The 18,925-nt window shown below is 41.2% G+C and overlaps 1 protein-coding gene across 1 annotated transcript in view; it reads right to left on the bottom strand.

The window, feature by feature from the left end:
* The window catches only part of LMNTD1 (lamin tail domain containing 1), an 82,773-nt gene extending 65,600 nt beyond the window's left edge, over positions 1-17,173 (bottom strand). The window contains exon 1 of the mRNA XM_060694921.2: positions 17,030-17,173. Within this exon, the coding sequence (XP_060550904.1) occupies positions 17,030-17,047 (18 nt within the window). The 5' untranslated portion in view covers positions 17,048-17,173. The remainder of the gene's footprint in view (positions 1-17,029) is intronic.
* Between the last annotated feature and the right edge of the window lie 1,752 nt (positions 17,174-18,925).

Below are 18,925 nucleotides of genomic sequence, written 5' to 3'. Positions count from 1 at the left end.
TGCTGATGAATAGCAGGTGAGGCCTTCATTTAATTAATTTTGTATGTCCTGATGCCATTTTTACTGAAATGTCTGTAAAAGATGGATGGATGGATGATTGGTCCAGAGAGGGCTTTTGGTGAGGAAACAAACTGCTTTTTGTACCGTTAAATGAAAGCTGCTGAAAATAGAACAAGCTGAAATGGAACGAACAGGGGAGAAATGCTGTTTAACGTCTTTTAAAAAGTAGGCAAAGAAAAGAGGAAGAATGTGAATGCATGTAAATTTGTTTGTATGTATATATTTCTGGTTCAGGTTAATTTTGTGTAGGATTAACATCAACAGTACTGATTATACAGAAACGAATGAATGAATGAATGAGGTAAATGTATATTTATTGGACTTTTGTTTTAATATATCTGTAGAATTCTGGCTACAGCCTTGGAACCAGTACAGTAGTGGCCAAAATTGTGAAAACCTTTTGGGAAAAGTGTATCTTCTCAAGCTAGCTAATAACATCATAGAAGTACCATAAAATTAGATATCGATGGAAATATACTTTAATCAAGAATGTAATGCAATAACTTTTATGAAGGATTTGCTATTAGAATAGCAGTTACAGTATAAAGAAGAAAAGTGAAACACGTAGAAAAAAAATGAGATATACAAAAATTATCAGCATGTCAGTTAATACTTCGTTGGGTAACCTTTAGCAGGCCTTACAACGTCTTCCCATGGAGTGAACCAAGTCTTTTAGCTCTGCAGCTGTTATCATGTGAAACCAAGATTAAATGATGGCTTCTATTAACTGGGTTTTATTGCTGGGTCGCTTCTGACTAACCAGTTTCTTTAGTCGGCTCCATAGATTTCCAATTGGGTGAAGGTCTGGGCTATTCCCAGGCCATTCCAGCAGTGGAATAGGATTCTCTTGAAACTCCCCCCCCAAAAAGTAGTGTTATTAGCCATCAAACCTCAAAAATACACTTTTCCCAAGAGTTTTCCATAATTTTGGCCACTACTGTATGAAGAACATGTGACTAACTCTGCAGAATTAGAGCTCATAAACTCTAAACTCCAGATTGCCTAAGGAGACCTGGACCTTCAATGATGAGTATTGGTTTCCATCAACTCAAATCTCAGGATAACACAGGTTTGTTCAAAAATTGCTTTTGGTAATGCTGCACCCATCTATCCATCCATGATGCATGGCCATACATAGGCAAGCAGATACACAAATACCAGATCATGGTTTATTTCATCCGAGGTTCAACCTCAGACAATGGTAAGAGTTGACGAAGGCCCAATAAGTTTATTCTTCATTGGGTTTAGTAATCTTCGGCCTTCAGGAAGACAAGTAAGAAAGACGAAAATCAAATGGCTCAGAAAGATATAATTGACTTTCATTCATACCCTTTTGCTTTTAATAATTCTGGAGAACAGGTCCATTCAAGCCTACTTTTTAAAAATTGTTATTACACGTTATAGAAACAAAAATAAAATCTTAGAAACATCCTGCTTTTTTGAAAGTCAATATACAATGATTAATATTTGTCCTTTTTTTTTTAATGAACTCTGGGAGTTTTGGGTCCCTCAGCCAAATATTATCCACTGCTATTAAATTAACATTCCTTAGATAAGCTCACAAAGGAGATACAAGGAAAAGATGAAACAAGAATATTATCTAGTCTAGGAGAGATGGTATAAATGATTGGAGGAAAAGGGGAGGAAAAAAAGGACAAAGGAAGACTAAATAATGGTTAAATTAGGTGGAGAAATATAGAAATAAATGGGAAGAAATAAAAATTGTGGAAAGGAAATTAGGTACATGTTTATGTCAAATGTAAATAAAATAATTAGAATAATATAATATATTATAATGGTATATATATGATATTAGAAATATATGTATAAAAGATATATTAAGATAAGAAAGAGAAAATGTATAAATATGGATTACTGATGTGAAACTGTTGAAAAGAAGAAGATGTAAATATCTGTTGTTATTTGTTTTAAAAAAATAAATATTATTTTTTTAAAAAAATAAAAATTAATTTAACATTCTTTGGAATGCCGGTTTTCAGTTTCACTTACGAAGAGATGTGACTGCCCAATTCATGGACGTACAGATTAAAATACTGTTTTAAATGCTGTTGCTCCCTGTAACAGCATTGCCCAAAAGGCATTAAGAGTTGTTAACCTAACTTTGCAAAGCTTCTTCTCTGGTAACATTGTATTGCTAACTAGGGCATACAAAACCTTTGCCAGACCAATTCTCGAATACAGCTCATCTGCCTGGAATCCACACTGTATATCGGACATTAATACGAGTCCAGAGATATTTTACGAGAAGGGTCCTCCACTCCTCTGCTCACAATAGAATCCCTTATGCCACCAGGCTCGAAATTTTGGGCTTGAACAACCTGGAATTACGCCGCCTACGGTCTGACCTAAGCATAGTACATAAAATTGTCTGCTACAACGTCCTACCTGTCAATGACTACTTCAGCTTCAACCGCAATAATACACGGGCAAGCAATAGATACAAACTCAAGGTAAACCACTCCAAACTTGATTGCAGAAAATACGACTTCAGCAACAGAGTCATCAATGCCTGAAATGCTCTACCCAACTCTGTTATTATATCCTCAAACCCCCACAGCTTCAACCTCAAACTGTCTACTGTGGACCTCACCCCATTCCTAAGAGGTCCGTAAACGGGGTGTGCATAAGGCATGCCTTCTGTCCCTGTCCTACTGTCCCCATTTTTTTTTTATTTGATTTATATGCCGCCCTTCTCCGGAGACTCAGGGCGGCTTACAATGCGTTAAGCAATAGCCTTCATACTTTTGTATATTTATACAAAGTCAGCTTATTGCCCCCACAAACTGGGTCCTCAATTTACCTACCTTAGAAAGGATGGAAGGCTGAGTCAACCTTGAGCCTGGGGAGATTCGAACCTGCAGTAATTGCAGGCAGCTGGTCTTAATAACAGGGTGCTTTAGACCACTGTACTACCAAGGCTCTGGTACTACCAGAGATATTTGTACTTATTTCCTGTGTTCGGGTCCATGTTTATACTTATACCTGTTATCCTGTACATGTTTGACAAACTAAATAAATAAATAAAATAAATAAATAAAATTCCAACCGTCTGCGCCTTCCTTATTGTTGAAGTTGAAGGGCATCTGATGCACAATAAGTCTGGTTGTTGCCCAGGCCTCTTGCTAGTTAACAATTGTGGTCTTGGAAGAGAAACTGCAGCAAAAATCTTTAATGCATGCATTGGCACAGAGCCCCCGAGAGTTAAATTTTAATCCCATCTACCGCACCTACCAATTCTCCCCCATGAATAAAACATGAGTGGCTTGTAGTTTAGATGAACCAAGATGCACTGGCATTTTGCAGAGATGAAATTAGAAGGAAGGAATGTGATGGAGTCCGTATTTTGCTGATGGCAAACTTCTCCATCCCACTGGCCAAAAATGGTTGGATAGATGTTCTGAATTTCTAAATCTGCTTTTTTGGTTATTTGTGTCAGGGTGGCAATCAGCCCCGTTACCTTCCTGGGGTAAATTGCCTGAGTTAGAGGTGAATCGTGGCATTTTCCTTGTGTATACTTTTGCAAGAAAATAAAACCGAAGATATATTTTTCTAAGAAAAACTCATTTATTTGTTATAAAGAAAATAAAAACATCTCACTATCTAAATTAGTTACATTTTGGCAACGTTCCTGCTGGCCACCCCTCTTGGCAGGACAACAAAGAAAGATAGGAGGAAGTGAAGGAATGTGGACATGCTCAGTTAGCTTACTGATAAGAAACTTGGCAAGCTACGGAAAATGTCCAAAATATGAGCTCATCTGGTAAATACAAAAACGCAGTGACAATTTGAGCCAAACCAATGTTGATGAGATAACGAACAAGCAGGAAAAGGCATGGAGGATTTGGGTTGGGGGTTTCTTGAAAGCAGTACTCTTATAGAGCTAATCGTCAAACAATTATATGGAAAAATATAAAAATTAACCATCATCTAAGCCAGAGGTGTCAAACTTGATTTCATTGAGGGCCACAATAGGGTAGTGTTTGACCTTGGTTGGCTGGGGGTGTGGCTGGGGGTGTGGCCATGGTGGGTGTGGCTGGCCATGGCACGGTGGGCGTGATATGGGACTTGTTTCTGGGGCACCTGTGGTGGCCAAGTTCTAAGGCAGGACTTCTCTGATACCTTCCTTCACTCTCATTATAATCTCTTTCCTTCTTCTTTCCTTCTTTCCTTCTTTCCTTCCTTCCTTCCTTCCTTCCTTCCTTTTCTTCTTTTTCCTTCCCTCTTCATTCTCCTTTCTTCTTCCTTGCTCTCTTCCCACCTTCCCTTCTTTTTCATTGTCTTTCCCTTTCTCCTTTCCTGTCCTTTCTTGCATGCTCAAATGCAAAAGGGGAAACATTTCTCCTTCGGTTTTGGATTTAGTTTGTTTTGATAGCCTTCTGCCAGTGAAAACGGAGCTCGGGGGGGAGCATGCGTGGCTCCCCTGTGCCCCGTTTTCAGCCTGGATGGCCTCCTGCACCCTCTGCCAGCAAAAACAGAACTCAGGGAGGCCGTGTAGAGCCCCCTGAGATCAGTTTTTGCTAGCAGAGACACCGCGGACTGGTCCTTTGCTGTTTTGGGGCTGGCCCCATGAGTTTTACACCCCTGATCTAACCTAAAGAAAGGAGGATTGTTCACATAATCTTACTCATGTATTCATACAGATCCAAACTTTGTTGTTGTTGTTGTTGTTGTTAGTTGCGAAGTCGTGTCCGACCTATCACAATCCCATGGATAATGTTCCTCCAGGCCTCCCTGTCCTCTACCATCCTCTAGAGTCCATTTAAGCTCATGCCGACAGCTTCAGTGACTCCATCCAGCCTCCTCGTTCTCTGCCATCCTCTTCTTCTCCTTTTGCCCACCATCGTTCCCAGCATTAGGCTCTTCTCCAGGGAGTCCTTCCTTCTCATTAGGTGGCCAAAGTATTTGAGTTTCCTCTTCAGGATCTGGCCTTCTAAAGAGCAGTCAGTCAAGGTTGATCTCCTCTAGGACTGACCGGTTGGATGGCCTTGCAATCCAAGGGACTCTCAGGAGTCTTCTCCAGCACCAGAGTTCAAAGGCCTCCATTCTTTGGCCTTCTCAGCCTTCCTTATGGTCCAACTTTCACAGCCATAACTTAACACCAATGAAATCAATTGTGCAGCGAACACGAAAAAGCACAACCCAGCATAAAGCAACATTACGTTCCACAAATATGCATGCAGAGTTTTCTAAAAACGTCCAAAAAAAAAAAGTACCAACGAAGACCATTTCTACATGCAGCAAGCCTTCCGAATTTTTCTCACCGAGCTTCAAATCTTGGAGAAAAAGCTTAGAGGCTCCAGTTGTGTAACTTATTAGGAGCTCCGGCCTTATCAATATTGTCAAAATTGTAAGCCACATTTTAAAGAAAGCGAGACGGTCAAAGTCACCAAAGGGACTTCTGACAGCTGCTATCCAACAATTTGATCAAGGAGGCCCTTTCCCAACAGATCGTATAGATATTTTAAGACTAACTCTTAAAATTCCCAACCAAATGGCCAAAGATAGATTTGTCTGCAATTCTGTTCCAAGAACTTTAGATGAAAAAACACTTGGCTGTTATAATTAATAAGATTTGGAGTAACCATCCATTGGGATGAAATCCAACGTATGGCTTCCCACTTAAGTTGCTAAGATTAATGGACCACATCAAACAAATTGCTATTATCATCAAAACTGTGGGCAGTTCCAAAGTCACTGTGCTTATAATATGGCTTCCAACTAAACTTAATAATCTTTTGAGCACATGCTCTGGAATCAGATGCAGGGTTTTTATTGTCGTAATGACCTTAGGTCCATATCTTTTGTAATTTATTTAAGAGCTATTTAAAAGCGCAACCAGAAAAGCAAATCAGGCAGGGGGGAAAAAGATAAGGGAAACAAAAAGAAAAGAGAAAGATATTAGAAGACGTTAAACAAGATGTTTAAAAAAATGTGGCAAACTCCGTGAGTCACATTAGACTTAACCCTACCTAGGAAAGTTGTTAAGGATATTCTTGGCTCATAACCGATGTTATGGGTTATTGAGCAGAGTACCCCTTGAGTATGCACATGAAAGCGGCTGAGAGTGAATAACCACAGTTAATATACTGACACACTGAGTTGTGGTAGCCTTTTACTTTTTAGAAAAAAGTAAAAAAAAGTCCAATAACAATCCAAGTCATACACAGATAAAGCGATAGTTGAAATATCAATTCACGGATATTCCAAGTACAAAGTCTTCTTACCAGTTGTCATTACACAATAAAACAGTTCTTGAGTTTCATACAGGAACGAGTTCAGTATTAAAACATTCAATAAATAGTAGAAAGCAACAAGTAGCAATGATCAAACAGTGATCATACAGAGAGAACAGGTAGAGAGAGTAACAGATAAAATGGTGTAGTGCTCACAAGCCATGATTCAGGCTTCCCCTTAAGTACATTGGCTACAGAGCTTAGCCAATCAGGATACAGGATGATGCAATACAGTCTTAAAGCAATATAATACCTTTTGACAAACATGTATTGATAGTTTATATATTGCCTGACCAACTAGTTAGACAATAGCCATTTCCTAACAAAAGTCATTAAAACTGTTATTAAAATGAAGTCAATAGTAAAGAATTAAGAAACACACCTAGGATTATAAGAATTATAAAACAGAGTAAACAATTAACAAGAGCTTGTAAAAGTTCCCCTTGCACATATGTGCTAGTTGTTCCCGACTCTAGGGGGCAGTGCTCATCTCCATTTCAAAGCTGAAGAGCCAGCGCTGTCCGAAGTCGTCTCCGTGGTCCTGTGGCCGGCATGACTCAATGCCAAAGGCGCACAGAACGCTGTTCCCTTCCCACCAAAGGTGGTCCCTATCTTCTACTTGCATTTTTTACCTGCTTTCAAACTGCTAGGTTGGCAGAAGCTGGGACGAGTAACAGGAACTCACCCCATTACGCGGCACTAGGGATTCGAACCGCTGAACTGCCGACTTTTCGATCGACAAGCTCAGTGTCTTAGCCACTGAGCCACCACATCAGAGATGCTCGTAGCTGTTCTAAAAATGTTCTACTCTGCATATAATGTTTGGGTGAAAGTTTTAATATATTAATTTATACCTAATGGTATATAAAACATTAGGTATGAATTAATATATTAAATCTTTCACATTAACCCAAAGTTTGCATCCCGCATGAGTCCAGGTAGAGAAATATAATTTATCAGTTATATCCAAATGGAATGAAATTCTATATAATGGTTATTTTCAAATACCAAGCTAATTTTTTTTTTAATATTGATGTACTGCTGTGATTTCCAGTAAGAAGAAGGAATCCTAACAGCTGCTATCACACACAAGGCCAACATGGTAAACTTTCTGTAAGATTATTTCATTCTATAATACATCAACTCCCAGAATTGTTGAGCTTTATTACATTCTCACCATCATACACAAGAATGATCCAAGTGTATTATTGCTTCTGCAACCATTTTTAGAAAATAAATTCTTGCCCTTTGGGCCATCAACACAGAAGCAACATGCCAATTGCCAAATTATCATCATCATCATCAAAAACATTTGTCCAAGTGTGATATTTACAGGGCATTTAATATTTATCTCCAATTGATATTTCCATTTTCCTCCATCAATGATCCTCTTTTAGATTCTGTGTCTATTTTATTATACAGTCTTTAATCTGTTCAATTTTTGAGCTGTATTCCCATCCTAGTTTATAATAAAATCCCCAAAGATGTTCTGAGTTATATACAGGTAGTCCTCGACTTATGGCCACAATTGAACCCAATATTTCTGTGGCCAAGTGAAACAACAGTTAAGTTGGCCCCATTTTACGACCTTTCTTGCAACGGTTGTTAAGTGAGTCACATGGTTGTTAAGCGGATCTGGCTTCCCCCTTGACTTGGCTTGTTACAAGTTCACAAAAGGGGATCAGATGACACCTGAGTAAATGGAAAAAGGGGGAAGGAGGGGGAAAATGAAAAAAGAGGTACTATATAAATTTGTACGTTAAGGATGATATATGTGCAACCAGCAAAATAGAAAAGAAATTGATAGGAAACTGTGGGTAAATAAAAGATTGGGGCTGCCCGAATACCATCTTGATAAAATATTGAATTGAAAATGGACACAACAATGGAGAGGGAAAGGAAAGAGGAGTAGAGGGACAGGTAGGAAGGAGAGAGGAGAAGGAAGGAAAAGAGAGAGAGAGAGACGAAAGGGAAAGGGAGAGGAAGAAAGGGAGGGGAAATAAGAGTAGGAGAGAGGGTTAGAAAGAGAGGAAGAGAGGAAGATTGGGGGAAAGGAAGGGGAAGGAGAGGAGGGGAAGGAGAGGAGGAATGAAAAAAGTTGAAAAGAATAGAAGAAGGGAGAGAAGGGTAAGAGGGAAGAAGGAGAGGAAAGGTTGTTGTGGAAGAAGGGAGATATGTAATGGTAGAAGAGCAACTCCGAATGTATTTTAAAAGTTTTAGGATGAAGAATGAACCAATATGGAAACCACAAGATAATATGTGCGATAAGAACAGTTTAAGAGAGTGTACATTTATATATATTTTATGAGAAATAAAAATATAAAACTTAAAAAAAAGAAAGATGTTCAGACTCTTCTAAAGAACAGGCCTATTTATTTCACGGGTCAAGCCCTAGCTAATTCAGCATTAACAATGATCTCATTGCTCAACTGACATTTAGCAAAAGTCAAAACGGGAACTTTGCTCTTAGAAGCTTTCCCCCGCCCCACCAAAAATGCACAAAATAAAATCAATTTATTCCAGGATAGCTGGAATAATAAGTTTCTGCGATGAAATCTGGAGACATTTTATAAGGAAGGAAGGAGCAGTGGCCCAAATTGTGGGAACCTTTTGGGAAAAGTGTATTTTCTAAAACTAGCTAATACCCTGTTTCCCCGAAAATAAGACCTCCTCTGATAATAAGCCCAATCGGGTTTATGCGCTTATGCGCTAAAATAAGCCTTCACCGAAAATAAGCCCTCCCCCAAAATATTTAAATGCAGAGCTGGAAATCAGGTAAGACAGCAAGAGGAGCCCCGTCTTGCTCCATGCGCCCCAAAATAATAAGACCTCCCCGAAAATAAATCCAAGCACTTATTTTGGGGTTCAAAAAAATTTAAGAGAGGGTCTTATTTTCGGGGAAACACGGGTAGTAGTTTGGGAGTAGTACCATAAAATGATATATCAATGGGAAGAGCCTTGGTAGTACAGAGGTTTAAGGCACCTGGTTATTAAGCTGGTTATTAAGACCAGATGCCTGCAATTACTGCAGGGTTCGAATCTCGCCAAGGCTCAAGGTTGACTCAGCCTTCCATCCTTTCTAAGGTAGGTAAATTGAGGACCCAGTTGTGGGGGCAATAAGCTGACTTTGTATAAATATACAAAAGGATGAAGGCTATTGCTGAGCACATTGTAAGCCGCCCTGAGTCTTCGGAGAAGGGCGGCATATAAATCAAATTAAAAAAAAAAAGATCATTTAATTAAGAACGCAATGCAATAATGTTTATGAAGGATTTGCTATTAGAATAGCAGTTACATTATAAAGAAGCAAAGTGAAACCCGTAGAAAAAACAAGACATACAAAAATGATCACCATAGAAAAAATGAAATATACAAAAATTATCCCCATGTCGGGTTAATCCTTAGTTGGGTAACCTTTAGCATGAATGACGGCCTTACAATGTCTTCCCATGGAGCGAACCAAGTCTTTGAGTTCTGCAGCTGTTCTAATGTGAAACCAAGATGGAATGATGGCTTCTATGAACTGGGTTTTATTGCTGGGTCACTTCTGACTAACCATTTTCTTTAGTCGGCTCCATAGATTTTCAATTGGGTTAAGGTTTGGGCTATTCCCAGGCCATTCTAGCAGGGGAATAGGGTTATCTTGAAATTCCAAAAACAAGTGGTGTTATTAACCATCAAACCTCAAAAATACACTTTTCCCAAAAAGGTTTCCACAATTTTGGCCACTACTGTAGATGCCAGAGGCAGGGGCAACTACCTCTGGTATGTTTTAGGTTTAAAATCAAGAGTTTGGTGAGTTAAGATTCATATCCTGAAACGGAGGTCAGTATTTATGAATCTTTGTTTTTGGGTTGTTCTCAGAAGAAGGTTGAAGAAGATACTTCTTCAAGAAATCGTTGAACGTGTGTGAACCAACGAAACATCCTTTTAGCTTGAAGGACCAGTAATTAGCAAGAAGGGGTAAATCCATCAGAATTCACAGTGTCAATGAAGAAATAACTGTTCTATAGCACAGAGAAAGAGGCCAATAAAGGAGAATATTTGTAGCTCAGGGTTGAAATGAGGGGTCCTTGGTGGTCTCTGATCTTGGTGGGTTTCTCACTAGACATTTCATTGTCCAAGCAGGTAACATCATCAGTGCTGGAAGAGAGGGGGAGTTAAAGAGAGGAGGAGGAGGAGTAATGTGGGGTCGTTGGTGCTCTCTGAGCTTGGTTGTTTTCTTGCAGACATTTCATTACCCAGCTTGGTAACGTCATCAGTACTAGAAGGGAGGAGGAGAAGGAGGAGGAAGAGGACGTTTCAGTACCCAATTAGATAACATCATCAGTGCTAGTGGTGATAAGGTTATCTAGTTTGGGTAATGAAACATCTGGAAGAAAACATGCAAGCTCAGTGACCACCCCATGGTCCTCCTCTTCCTCCTGCTCCTTCTCCTCCTCCTCCCAAACCTCTCCCCCTTCCAGCACTGATGATGTTACCTAGTCTGGTTAATGAAACGTCTATAAGAAAACAGGCAAGCTCAGAGAACATCCCTGGAGGTTTTCAAGAAGAAACCGGACAGCCATTTGTCCACAATGGTCTATAGGGCCTGTTGCTTCAGCAGGGGGTTGGAGTAGAAGACCTCCATGCCTATAGCGCCAAAGGCCCCCTCAGAGAAAGAGGCCTATAGATGCACCCCCACAGCCAACTTTCTCATTTTCTGGTTTTTGTCACATTAAAAGGCAGAAGGACAGCTATTGCTTGTATTTTATCCTCAATGCTTTCTTTGTTACTCCAAGTACACAATTATGTAACAGATTTAATACTATGAATAAAGACAATATCTATCATTTTAAAATCATCACGATTGCCAGCCGGATTATACCGTCTCTAAAACAACAGCCTGGGAATTATCTGGAACAGAACATTTAGGAACATTACTCAACCAACTATCAGGCTCCAAAGTCAACCTGCCATCTCTTCACTTCATTTTTGCTCCTTTCAAAAATGTCCAGCTTCAAAATTCATTGGCAAAATGACCATTTTTTTTTGGAGAGGATTTCCCCCCCCTTCCCTTTTTTCAGAATTCAGGTGTCATTGTAGAAATGTTCCTACCATTCATGAGGTAAATAATGTTCGGGCCTTCCAAATAAATAATACCGGCTTAAACTTTCACCAGGATTCATGATTTCTCATTTATCCTACTTCTAAAAATAATAAATAATAAAAAAGGGACGCGATGGCTCAGTGGCTAAGACGCTGAGCTTGTCGATCGAAAGGTCGGCAGTTCGGCGGTTCGAATCCCGAGTGCCGCATAACGGGGTGAGCTCCCGTTACTTGTCCCAGCTTCTGCCAACCTAGCAGTTCGAAACCACGTAAAAAACGCAAGTAGGAAAATAGGAACCACCTTTGGTGGGAAGGGAACAATGTTCCGTGCGCCTTTGGCGTTGAGTCATGCCGGCCACATGACCATGGAGACGTCTTCGGACAACACTGGCTCTTCGGCTTTAAAACGGACATGAGCACCGCCCCCTAGAGTCGGGAACGACTAGCACACATGTGCGAGGGGAACCTTTACCTTTTTAAAAATAATAGTTGAAATACTACACCGTGGAAAAACAAAGAGCTCCAGTTTTGGAGTAAGATTCATATTTTAATACAGAAAAATTCTTGAAATGAAGATAAAAATGAAACCAGAAACTTTTCTTTCGGGGTTTAAGGGAAAAAAGACTTAGGGGAAAAAATTGGAACTCTGATCTTTTATATGTTGACCGTAGCAGCAAAACTACTGTACACATAATAATGGAAGGACTTTTCGATTCCCACCCTGGACGAAGGGCTACAAAGGGAAGTTGATGGAGTTGGCAGAGATGGCTAAATTGACTGTTAGCCATCATTGGTATAGTGTTAGTGTTAGTGTTAGTGTTAGTGTTAGTGTTAGTGTTAGTGTTAGTGTTTGTTAGTGTTAGTGTTAGTGTTAGTGTTAGTGTTAGTGTTAGGGTTAGGGTTAGGGTTAGGGTTAGGGTTAGGGTTGTTAGAGTTGTTAGAGTTAGAGTTGTTAGAGTTAGAGTTAGAATTAGTTAGAGTTAGAGTTCCGGTTAGGGTTAGGATTAGGGTTCGGGTTAGGATTAGGGTTCGGGTTAGGATTAGGGTTAGGGTTAGAGTTAGAGTTAGAGTTGTTAGAGTTAGAATTAGTTAGAATTAGAGTTCCGGTTAGGGTTAGGGTTAGGGTTAGAGTTGTTAGAGTTAGAGTTAGAATTAGTTAGAGTTAGAGTTCCAGTTAGGGTTAGGGTTAGGGTTAGGATAAAAGACTTCCTTCTATTCCATTCTTCTTTTATTCAAGATGGCGGGCCACCGCTTTTTACACATATATGGTTGGCCGCTGTCTTGACATTGTTTGAACCGTCTCCACTGTTCGATGCGGCTGCACTAGACAGATTAAAACTGAAGCTTTTGTGAAGCAGATGAAAGCATTACATGAGGATGCTAAATATATCCCCGCCCCGTTTACAGCCTTCGTTAAGGCATGAATTAATGTCCTCTCTTTCTCAATTGCTATAATAGGCTCCTTCCTTATGTTTGAACTCGGTGGCCCGTTTTTATTATTCTTATTATTAATTTTGTATGCGCTAGAACCGACAGCTTCGGCTCGGCGGAAATAATCCAGGTTGCTCCTGAATGGTTTTGATTTTAAATGTGACGATTGTTTTTCTTAAAAGTTCGCTTTTTTTCAAGGCCACGTTTGATCCCATCATGGACAATATGCACAGCTGTTGTGGGGCTTTTTAAAGGAATTTTACATATTTATGATGCCGGTTGATGAAGAGGCAGAGCAGGAAAGAACAGTATATAGAATAGAAGAATAGAGTAACAGAGTTGGAAGGGACCTTGGAGGTCTTCTAGTCCAACCCCCAGTTTAGGCAGGAAACCCTATACCACTTCAGACAAATGGTCATCTAATCTCTTCTTAAAAACTTCCAGTGATGGAGAATTCACAACTTCTGGAGACAAGCCATTCCACTGATTAATTGTTCTCACTGTCAGGAAATTTCTCCTTAGTTCCAGGTTGCTTCTCTCCTTGATTCGTTTCCACCCGTTGCTTCTTGTCCTGCCCTCAGGTGCTTTGGAGAATAGCTTGACTCTGGTGGTGAAATCCAAATTTTTTTACTACCAGTTCTGTGGCCTGGTGGGCCTGGTGTGGTTTGGTGGGCGTGGCTTGGTTGGCATGACAGGGGAAGGATACTGCAAAATCTCCATTCCCTCCCCACTCCTGGGGGAAAGGATATTGCAAAATCTCCATTCTCGCCCCATTCTGGGGCCAGCCAGAGGTGGTATTTGCCGGTTCTCTGAACTACTCAAAATTTCCGCTACCGGTTCTCCAGAACCTGTCAGAACCTGCTGGATTTCACCCCTGCTTGACTCCCTCTTCTTTGGGGCAGCCCCTGAGATATTGGAACACTGCCATCGTGTCTCCCTTAGTCCTTCTTTTTATCAGACTAGACATACCCAGTTCCTGCAACCAAGTGTTTCAGGAAGTGTCCTGAAATAGAGAGATCCTTGCAACCTGTCACTTGTTCTGTTGTATATTCTGTGGAGTTTTGCTTTAAATCAGGGATCCGGCCCACGGGGTGCTTAGATGTGGCCCATGGGGCTGCACTGCAAACAGAGACGAACCAGCCTGCAGTGCCTCTGCCAGCGAAAACGGAACTCAGGAAGGTGGCCCTCCTGAGCTCCGTTTCCACTGGAGAGGGTTGCAGGAGGCTGTCGCAGCCGGAAACAGAGCTCCATGCGGCCCTCCTGAGCTCCGCTTCTGCTGGCAGAGGGTTGCAGGAGGCCGTCGCAGCTGAAAACGGAGCTGACATCGGCTGGAGCATAGAGGATCTCAAAGAAACAGTGCAAGTTAGGAAGATGTGGAGAGACATGGCCCATAGAATCACTAAGAGTCAGACACGGAATGGATAACCACCTCCTCCTCCTCCTCCTCTTCTTCTTCTCCTCCTCCTCTCCTCCTCCTCCTCCTCCTCCTCCTCCTCCTCCTCCTCCTCCTCCTCCTCCTCCTCCTCCTCCTCCTCCTCCTCTTCTTCTTCTTCTTCTTCTTCTTCTTCTTCTTCTTCTTCTTCTTCTTCTTCTTCTTCTTCTTCTTCTTCTTCTTCTTCTTTCTCCTCCTCCTCCTCCTCCTCCTCCTCCTCCTCCAAGAACAACTCTAAGAAGTAGTACAAGATCAGAAGATGTGGAGATACCTTCTCCCGTAGAAGCATTAAGAGTTGGACACAACTGAATGGATGTCACCATCATCAATAACAGCTTCTTTGGCCCATATAGTTGCATATGTTGTGTCAACCATGCATTTATGCATCAGACCCACATAATTCACAATATCCAGTCTCAGTATAAACTGGGCATAGCTAGTCTAGTTAAAAGAAGGACTAGGGTTGACTTGATAGAAGAGTCCCAGTATTTGAGAGGCTGCCCCAAAGAAGAGGGGGTCAACTTATTTTCCAAAGCACTAGAAGGCAAGACATGAAGCAACGGATGGAAACAAATCAAAGAGAGAAGCAACCTGGAATTGAGAAGAATTCCTAACAGTGAGGACAATTCACCAGTGGAACGACTTGCCTCCAGAAGCTGTGGGTCCTCCATCATTGGAGGTTTTTAAGAAGATATTGGACAGTCATTTGTCTGAAATGATTTGGATCTCCTGATTGAACAGGGGGCTGGAATAGAAGACCTCCAAGATCCCTTGCAGGTCTATTCTGATTGAACATTTCCCACGGGCTTCATTGCAGGACTGTAGCTGCTTCAACAGCCACATCAGGAGCATCTGGCAAGAACAGACAAAGACACACTCCCTATTTATCACAATTCAGCTCACGGTGTTCTTCTCCTGCCTAGCAGGACATGCCGTTTCATCGAATACATTCACCAGCAGGGCATCCTGCTGAGCCACAAGCCAAAATTACTCTAGCATTAAAAAGAAATAAATCAGAAATCAAATCGGTGCCTGTTATTTTTTTGCAGAATGTCATCCTATTTCCTTTACATAAACATCTCAATTTCAGTACAACTAAGCAGCACAAAATCTACATTGTCCTCAAACAAAGCATCGAGGCTTTAACAGAGTAACTGAGTTGGAAGGGACCTTGGAGGTCTTCTAGTCCAACCCCCCGCTTAAGTAGGAGATCCTAGACCATTTCAGACAAATAGCTTTCCAATCTCTTCTTAAAAACCTCCAGTGTTGGAGAAGGAAGGGAGGGAGGGAGGGAGGGAGGGAGGGAGGGAGGGAGGAAGACGGAAGGGATGGGAGGATGGGAGGAAAAAAGAAAGAAGGATGGAAGTATAGAGGGAAGAAAGAAGGGAAGGAAAGAAGAAGGAAGGAAGAAAGGAAGGAAGGAAAGAAAGAAAGAAAGAAAGAAAGAAAGAAAGAAAGAAAGAAGGAGGAGGGATGGAAGGACGGAGGGATGGATGGATGGAGGGAAGAAGGAAGAAAAACCTGGAGGGATGGAAGGATAGAGGGAAGAAGGAAGGGAAGAAGGAAAAGAAGGAAGGAAGGAAGGAGAAGGAAGGAAGGAGAAGGAAGGGATTGGAAGGAAGGAAGGATGGAAGGGGAAGGAAGGGATAGGAAGAAAGAAAGAAGGGACAGGAAGGATGGAAGGGAGGGAGGATAACAGTATAACAGAATGACAGAATAACTGAGTAGGAAGGGACTTTAGAGGTCTTCTAGTCCAACCCCTATATCATTCCAGACAAGTGGTTGTCCAATCTCTTCTTGAAAACCTCCAGTGATGGAGCAACCACAACTTCTGAAGGAAAACCATTCCACTGGTTAATTGTTCTCATTGTCATGAAATTCCTCCTTAGTTCTAGGTTGTTTCTCTCCTCGATTAGTTTCCATCCATTGCTTCTTGTCCTGCCTTCAGGTGCTTTGGGATATTATTTTGTAACTTGCTTTGTTGCAAAGCAACAGAAAAATAGGGAATGGAGAAATAAGTTCTTCCCTGGAGACCAATTCGACAATACTTGAAGAGTCAAAGATATGTCCCGAACCATTTTCAAAGCATGCAGACTCTGAATGTCCAAAAATCTTACTAGGCCACAAATGTTAACGCTTCTGGTTCTGTTTTTCTTTCTTTCCTATCGCAGACAATTTTTGCTTGTTGACCATGTTTGATAGCAATTGATTTTTATTTTTATTTTTTTTTTGCTTTAATTTATATGCCGCCCTTCTCCGAAAAATCAGGGTGGCTTACAATGCGTTAAGCAATAGCCTTCATCCTTTTGTATATTTTACAAAGTCAGCTTATTGCCCCCACAAACTGGGTCCTCATTTAACCTACCTTAGAAAGGATGGAAGGCTGAGTCAACCTTGCGCCTGGTGAGATTTGAACTTGCAGTAATTGCAGGCAGCAGATGTTAATAACAGTGCTTTAGTCCACTGTACTACTATACATTTTCATTTTAAGCAATTGCATTTTTTTCTTATTTGTTTCCCCCCCCCTCATAATAAATACATTCTGCACCATTTTAATCTATCTAAGCAAAGGCCTTTTTAAACCTGGTTTCCAGTTTCCGAAACCAAGTCTCCCCTCATTAAAAGACTGTTCCAACTTTACACACGTAGCTGATATGTGAATAGATTTCCTAGAATGGCAAGGAAGCCCCTTCTGCAACTTTTATGCAGCCTTAGAAACTTGACCTCGTTGTAAGCAAACACACAAACACACAAACACACTTACAGACTGAAGAAACTCCATTCTGCTGGCTCAGTTCTCTCATCGGTTGTGGATCTCACTACTGGAAGAGGTGCTTTAAACGGAGACCAAAATTCTCCATTTTCTTCTGAGGAATGTTGCGTTTACAAAAGATGAGGTTACGTATTTGTGACATCACAGTGGCCATTATCAAAGCATAGCAACAACAGTGTTGTTGCTGTCGGAAGTGTCACCATTTCCAACTAGGATTTTGAAACTCTCTGATTTCCGTATATTCGAACTGTGGTCAGTTTAGCACGGTGGACTTAAACATGGATTTTGTAGATGGTGTGTATAACTCTAGGGCAGGGGTCAGCAACCTGGAGCTCTGGAGCCGCATGTGGCTCTTTCACCCCTCTGCTGCAGCTCCTGGTCACTCAAAATATGCGTCACAACCGCCAATGTGTGACACCCGCTGGCACGCAATTTATTGAGCTTTTTAACCAACCATGGATAAATCCAAGAAAAGAAACGTTTCAGAAGAAAACAGAATGTTTAATTCAACTACATAGGCTAGTTTTGTGGCCGCTCAAGAAATAGTCAGGCACAAGAAGGGTTTTGTGGCTCCCGGTGTTTTCTTTTCTGTGGGAAAACGGGTCCAAATGGCTCTTTGAGGGTTTAAGGTTGCAGACCCCTGCTCTAGGGAATCCTAGAAAATGGTAATTCTGAAAGGTGAGCTAAGAAGAAATTCTTATTGTTCGGCCTGCCACAAAGAAGAAGGGGTCCACTTATTCTCCAATGCGCTTGAAGGCAGGACAAGAAGCAACGGATGGAAACTAATCAAGGAGAGAAACAACCTCTCTCTAAGGAGAAATTTCCTGACAGTGAGAACAATTCATCAGTGGAACTGCTTGCCTCCAGAACTTGTGAATGCTCCAACACTGGAAGTTTTGAAGAAGATGTTGGATAACCATTTGTCTGAAGTGGTGTAGGGTTTCCTGCCTAAGCAGGGGGTTGGACTAGAAGACCTCCAAGGTCCCTCCCAACTCTGTTATTCTGTATCTAACCGTACATTCCAGAATTCTTTAAAGGAAACCATGACGGTAAAACTGGATGATGCGTAGACCCAGTCATCTTCATAGATTATGAAAAATATCCAACTTATGTAATGTATAACCATTTTAAAAAATATGATATCCATTTACTTCTGACGCGGCGAGCCAACCTTGCAATTCATCATTCACCGTTATTGAAATAGGTTCTTCCTTGGTGGAAAAGTAGAGAGAACAATTTCATTTTTAATTTGCCATCAATTTTTACTTCGAGAACTTTGAAGGTCTTGGCTAGATAGGAGAAGGGAAAAAAACCCTTGAATTTGTATAGATAAAATTATTTTCCCTCTCTCATTTCTTTTCCAACTGGAGCAAAAATCTAGGGGGATTGAATGTTTCAAAGAGCCAAGATCAAATTATCGTATTTTTCAGAGTATAAGAGGTACTCCCTCTCCCCCAAAATTGGGTGAAAAGTTCGGTGCATCTTATAGACCAAATATGGGCCCGTTTTTGGCCTCCCAAGCAGGGGTGAAATCCAGCAGGTTCTGACAGGTTCTGGAGAACTGGTAGCGGAAATTTTAAGCAGTTCGGAGAACTGGCAAATACCACCTCTGAATGGTCCCAGAGTGGGGTGGGAATGGAGATTTTGCAGTATCCTTCCCCAGGAGTGGGGTGGGAATGGAGATTTTGCAGTACCCTTCCCCCAGGAGTGGGGTGGGAATGGAGATTTTACAGTACCCTTCCCCCAGGAGTGGGGTGGGAATGGAGATTTTGTAGTTATCCTTCCCCAGGAGTGGGGTGGGAATGGAGATTTTGCCGTTATCCTTCCCCTGAAGTGGGGTGGGAATGGAGATTTTGCAGTACCCTTCTCCTGGAGTTGGGTGGGAAT

Source organism: Pantherophis guttatus, chromosome 7 (genome assembly GCF_059756535.1).
Source record: "Pantherophis guttatus breed Tessera chromosome 7, ASM5975653v1, whole genome shotgun sequence".
NCBI lineage: Eukaryota > Metazoa > Chordata > Lepidosauria > Squamata > Colubridae > Pantherophis > Pantherophis guttatus.
This window is presented reverse-complemented; position numbering and strand designations above follow the sequence as displayed.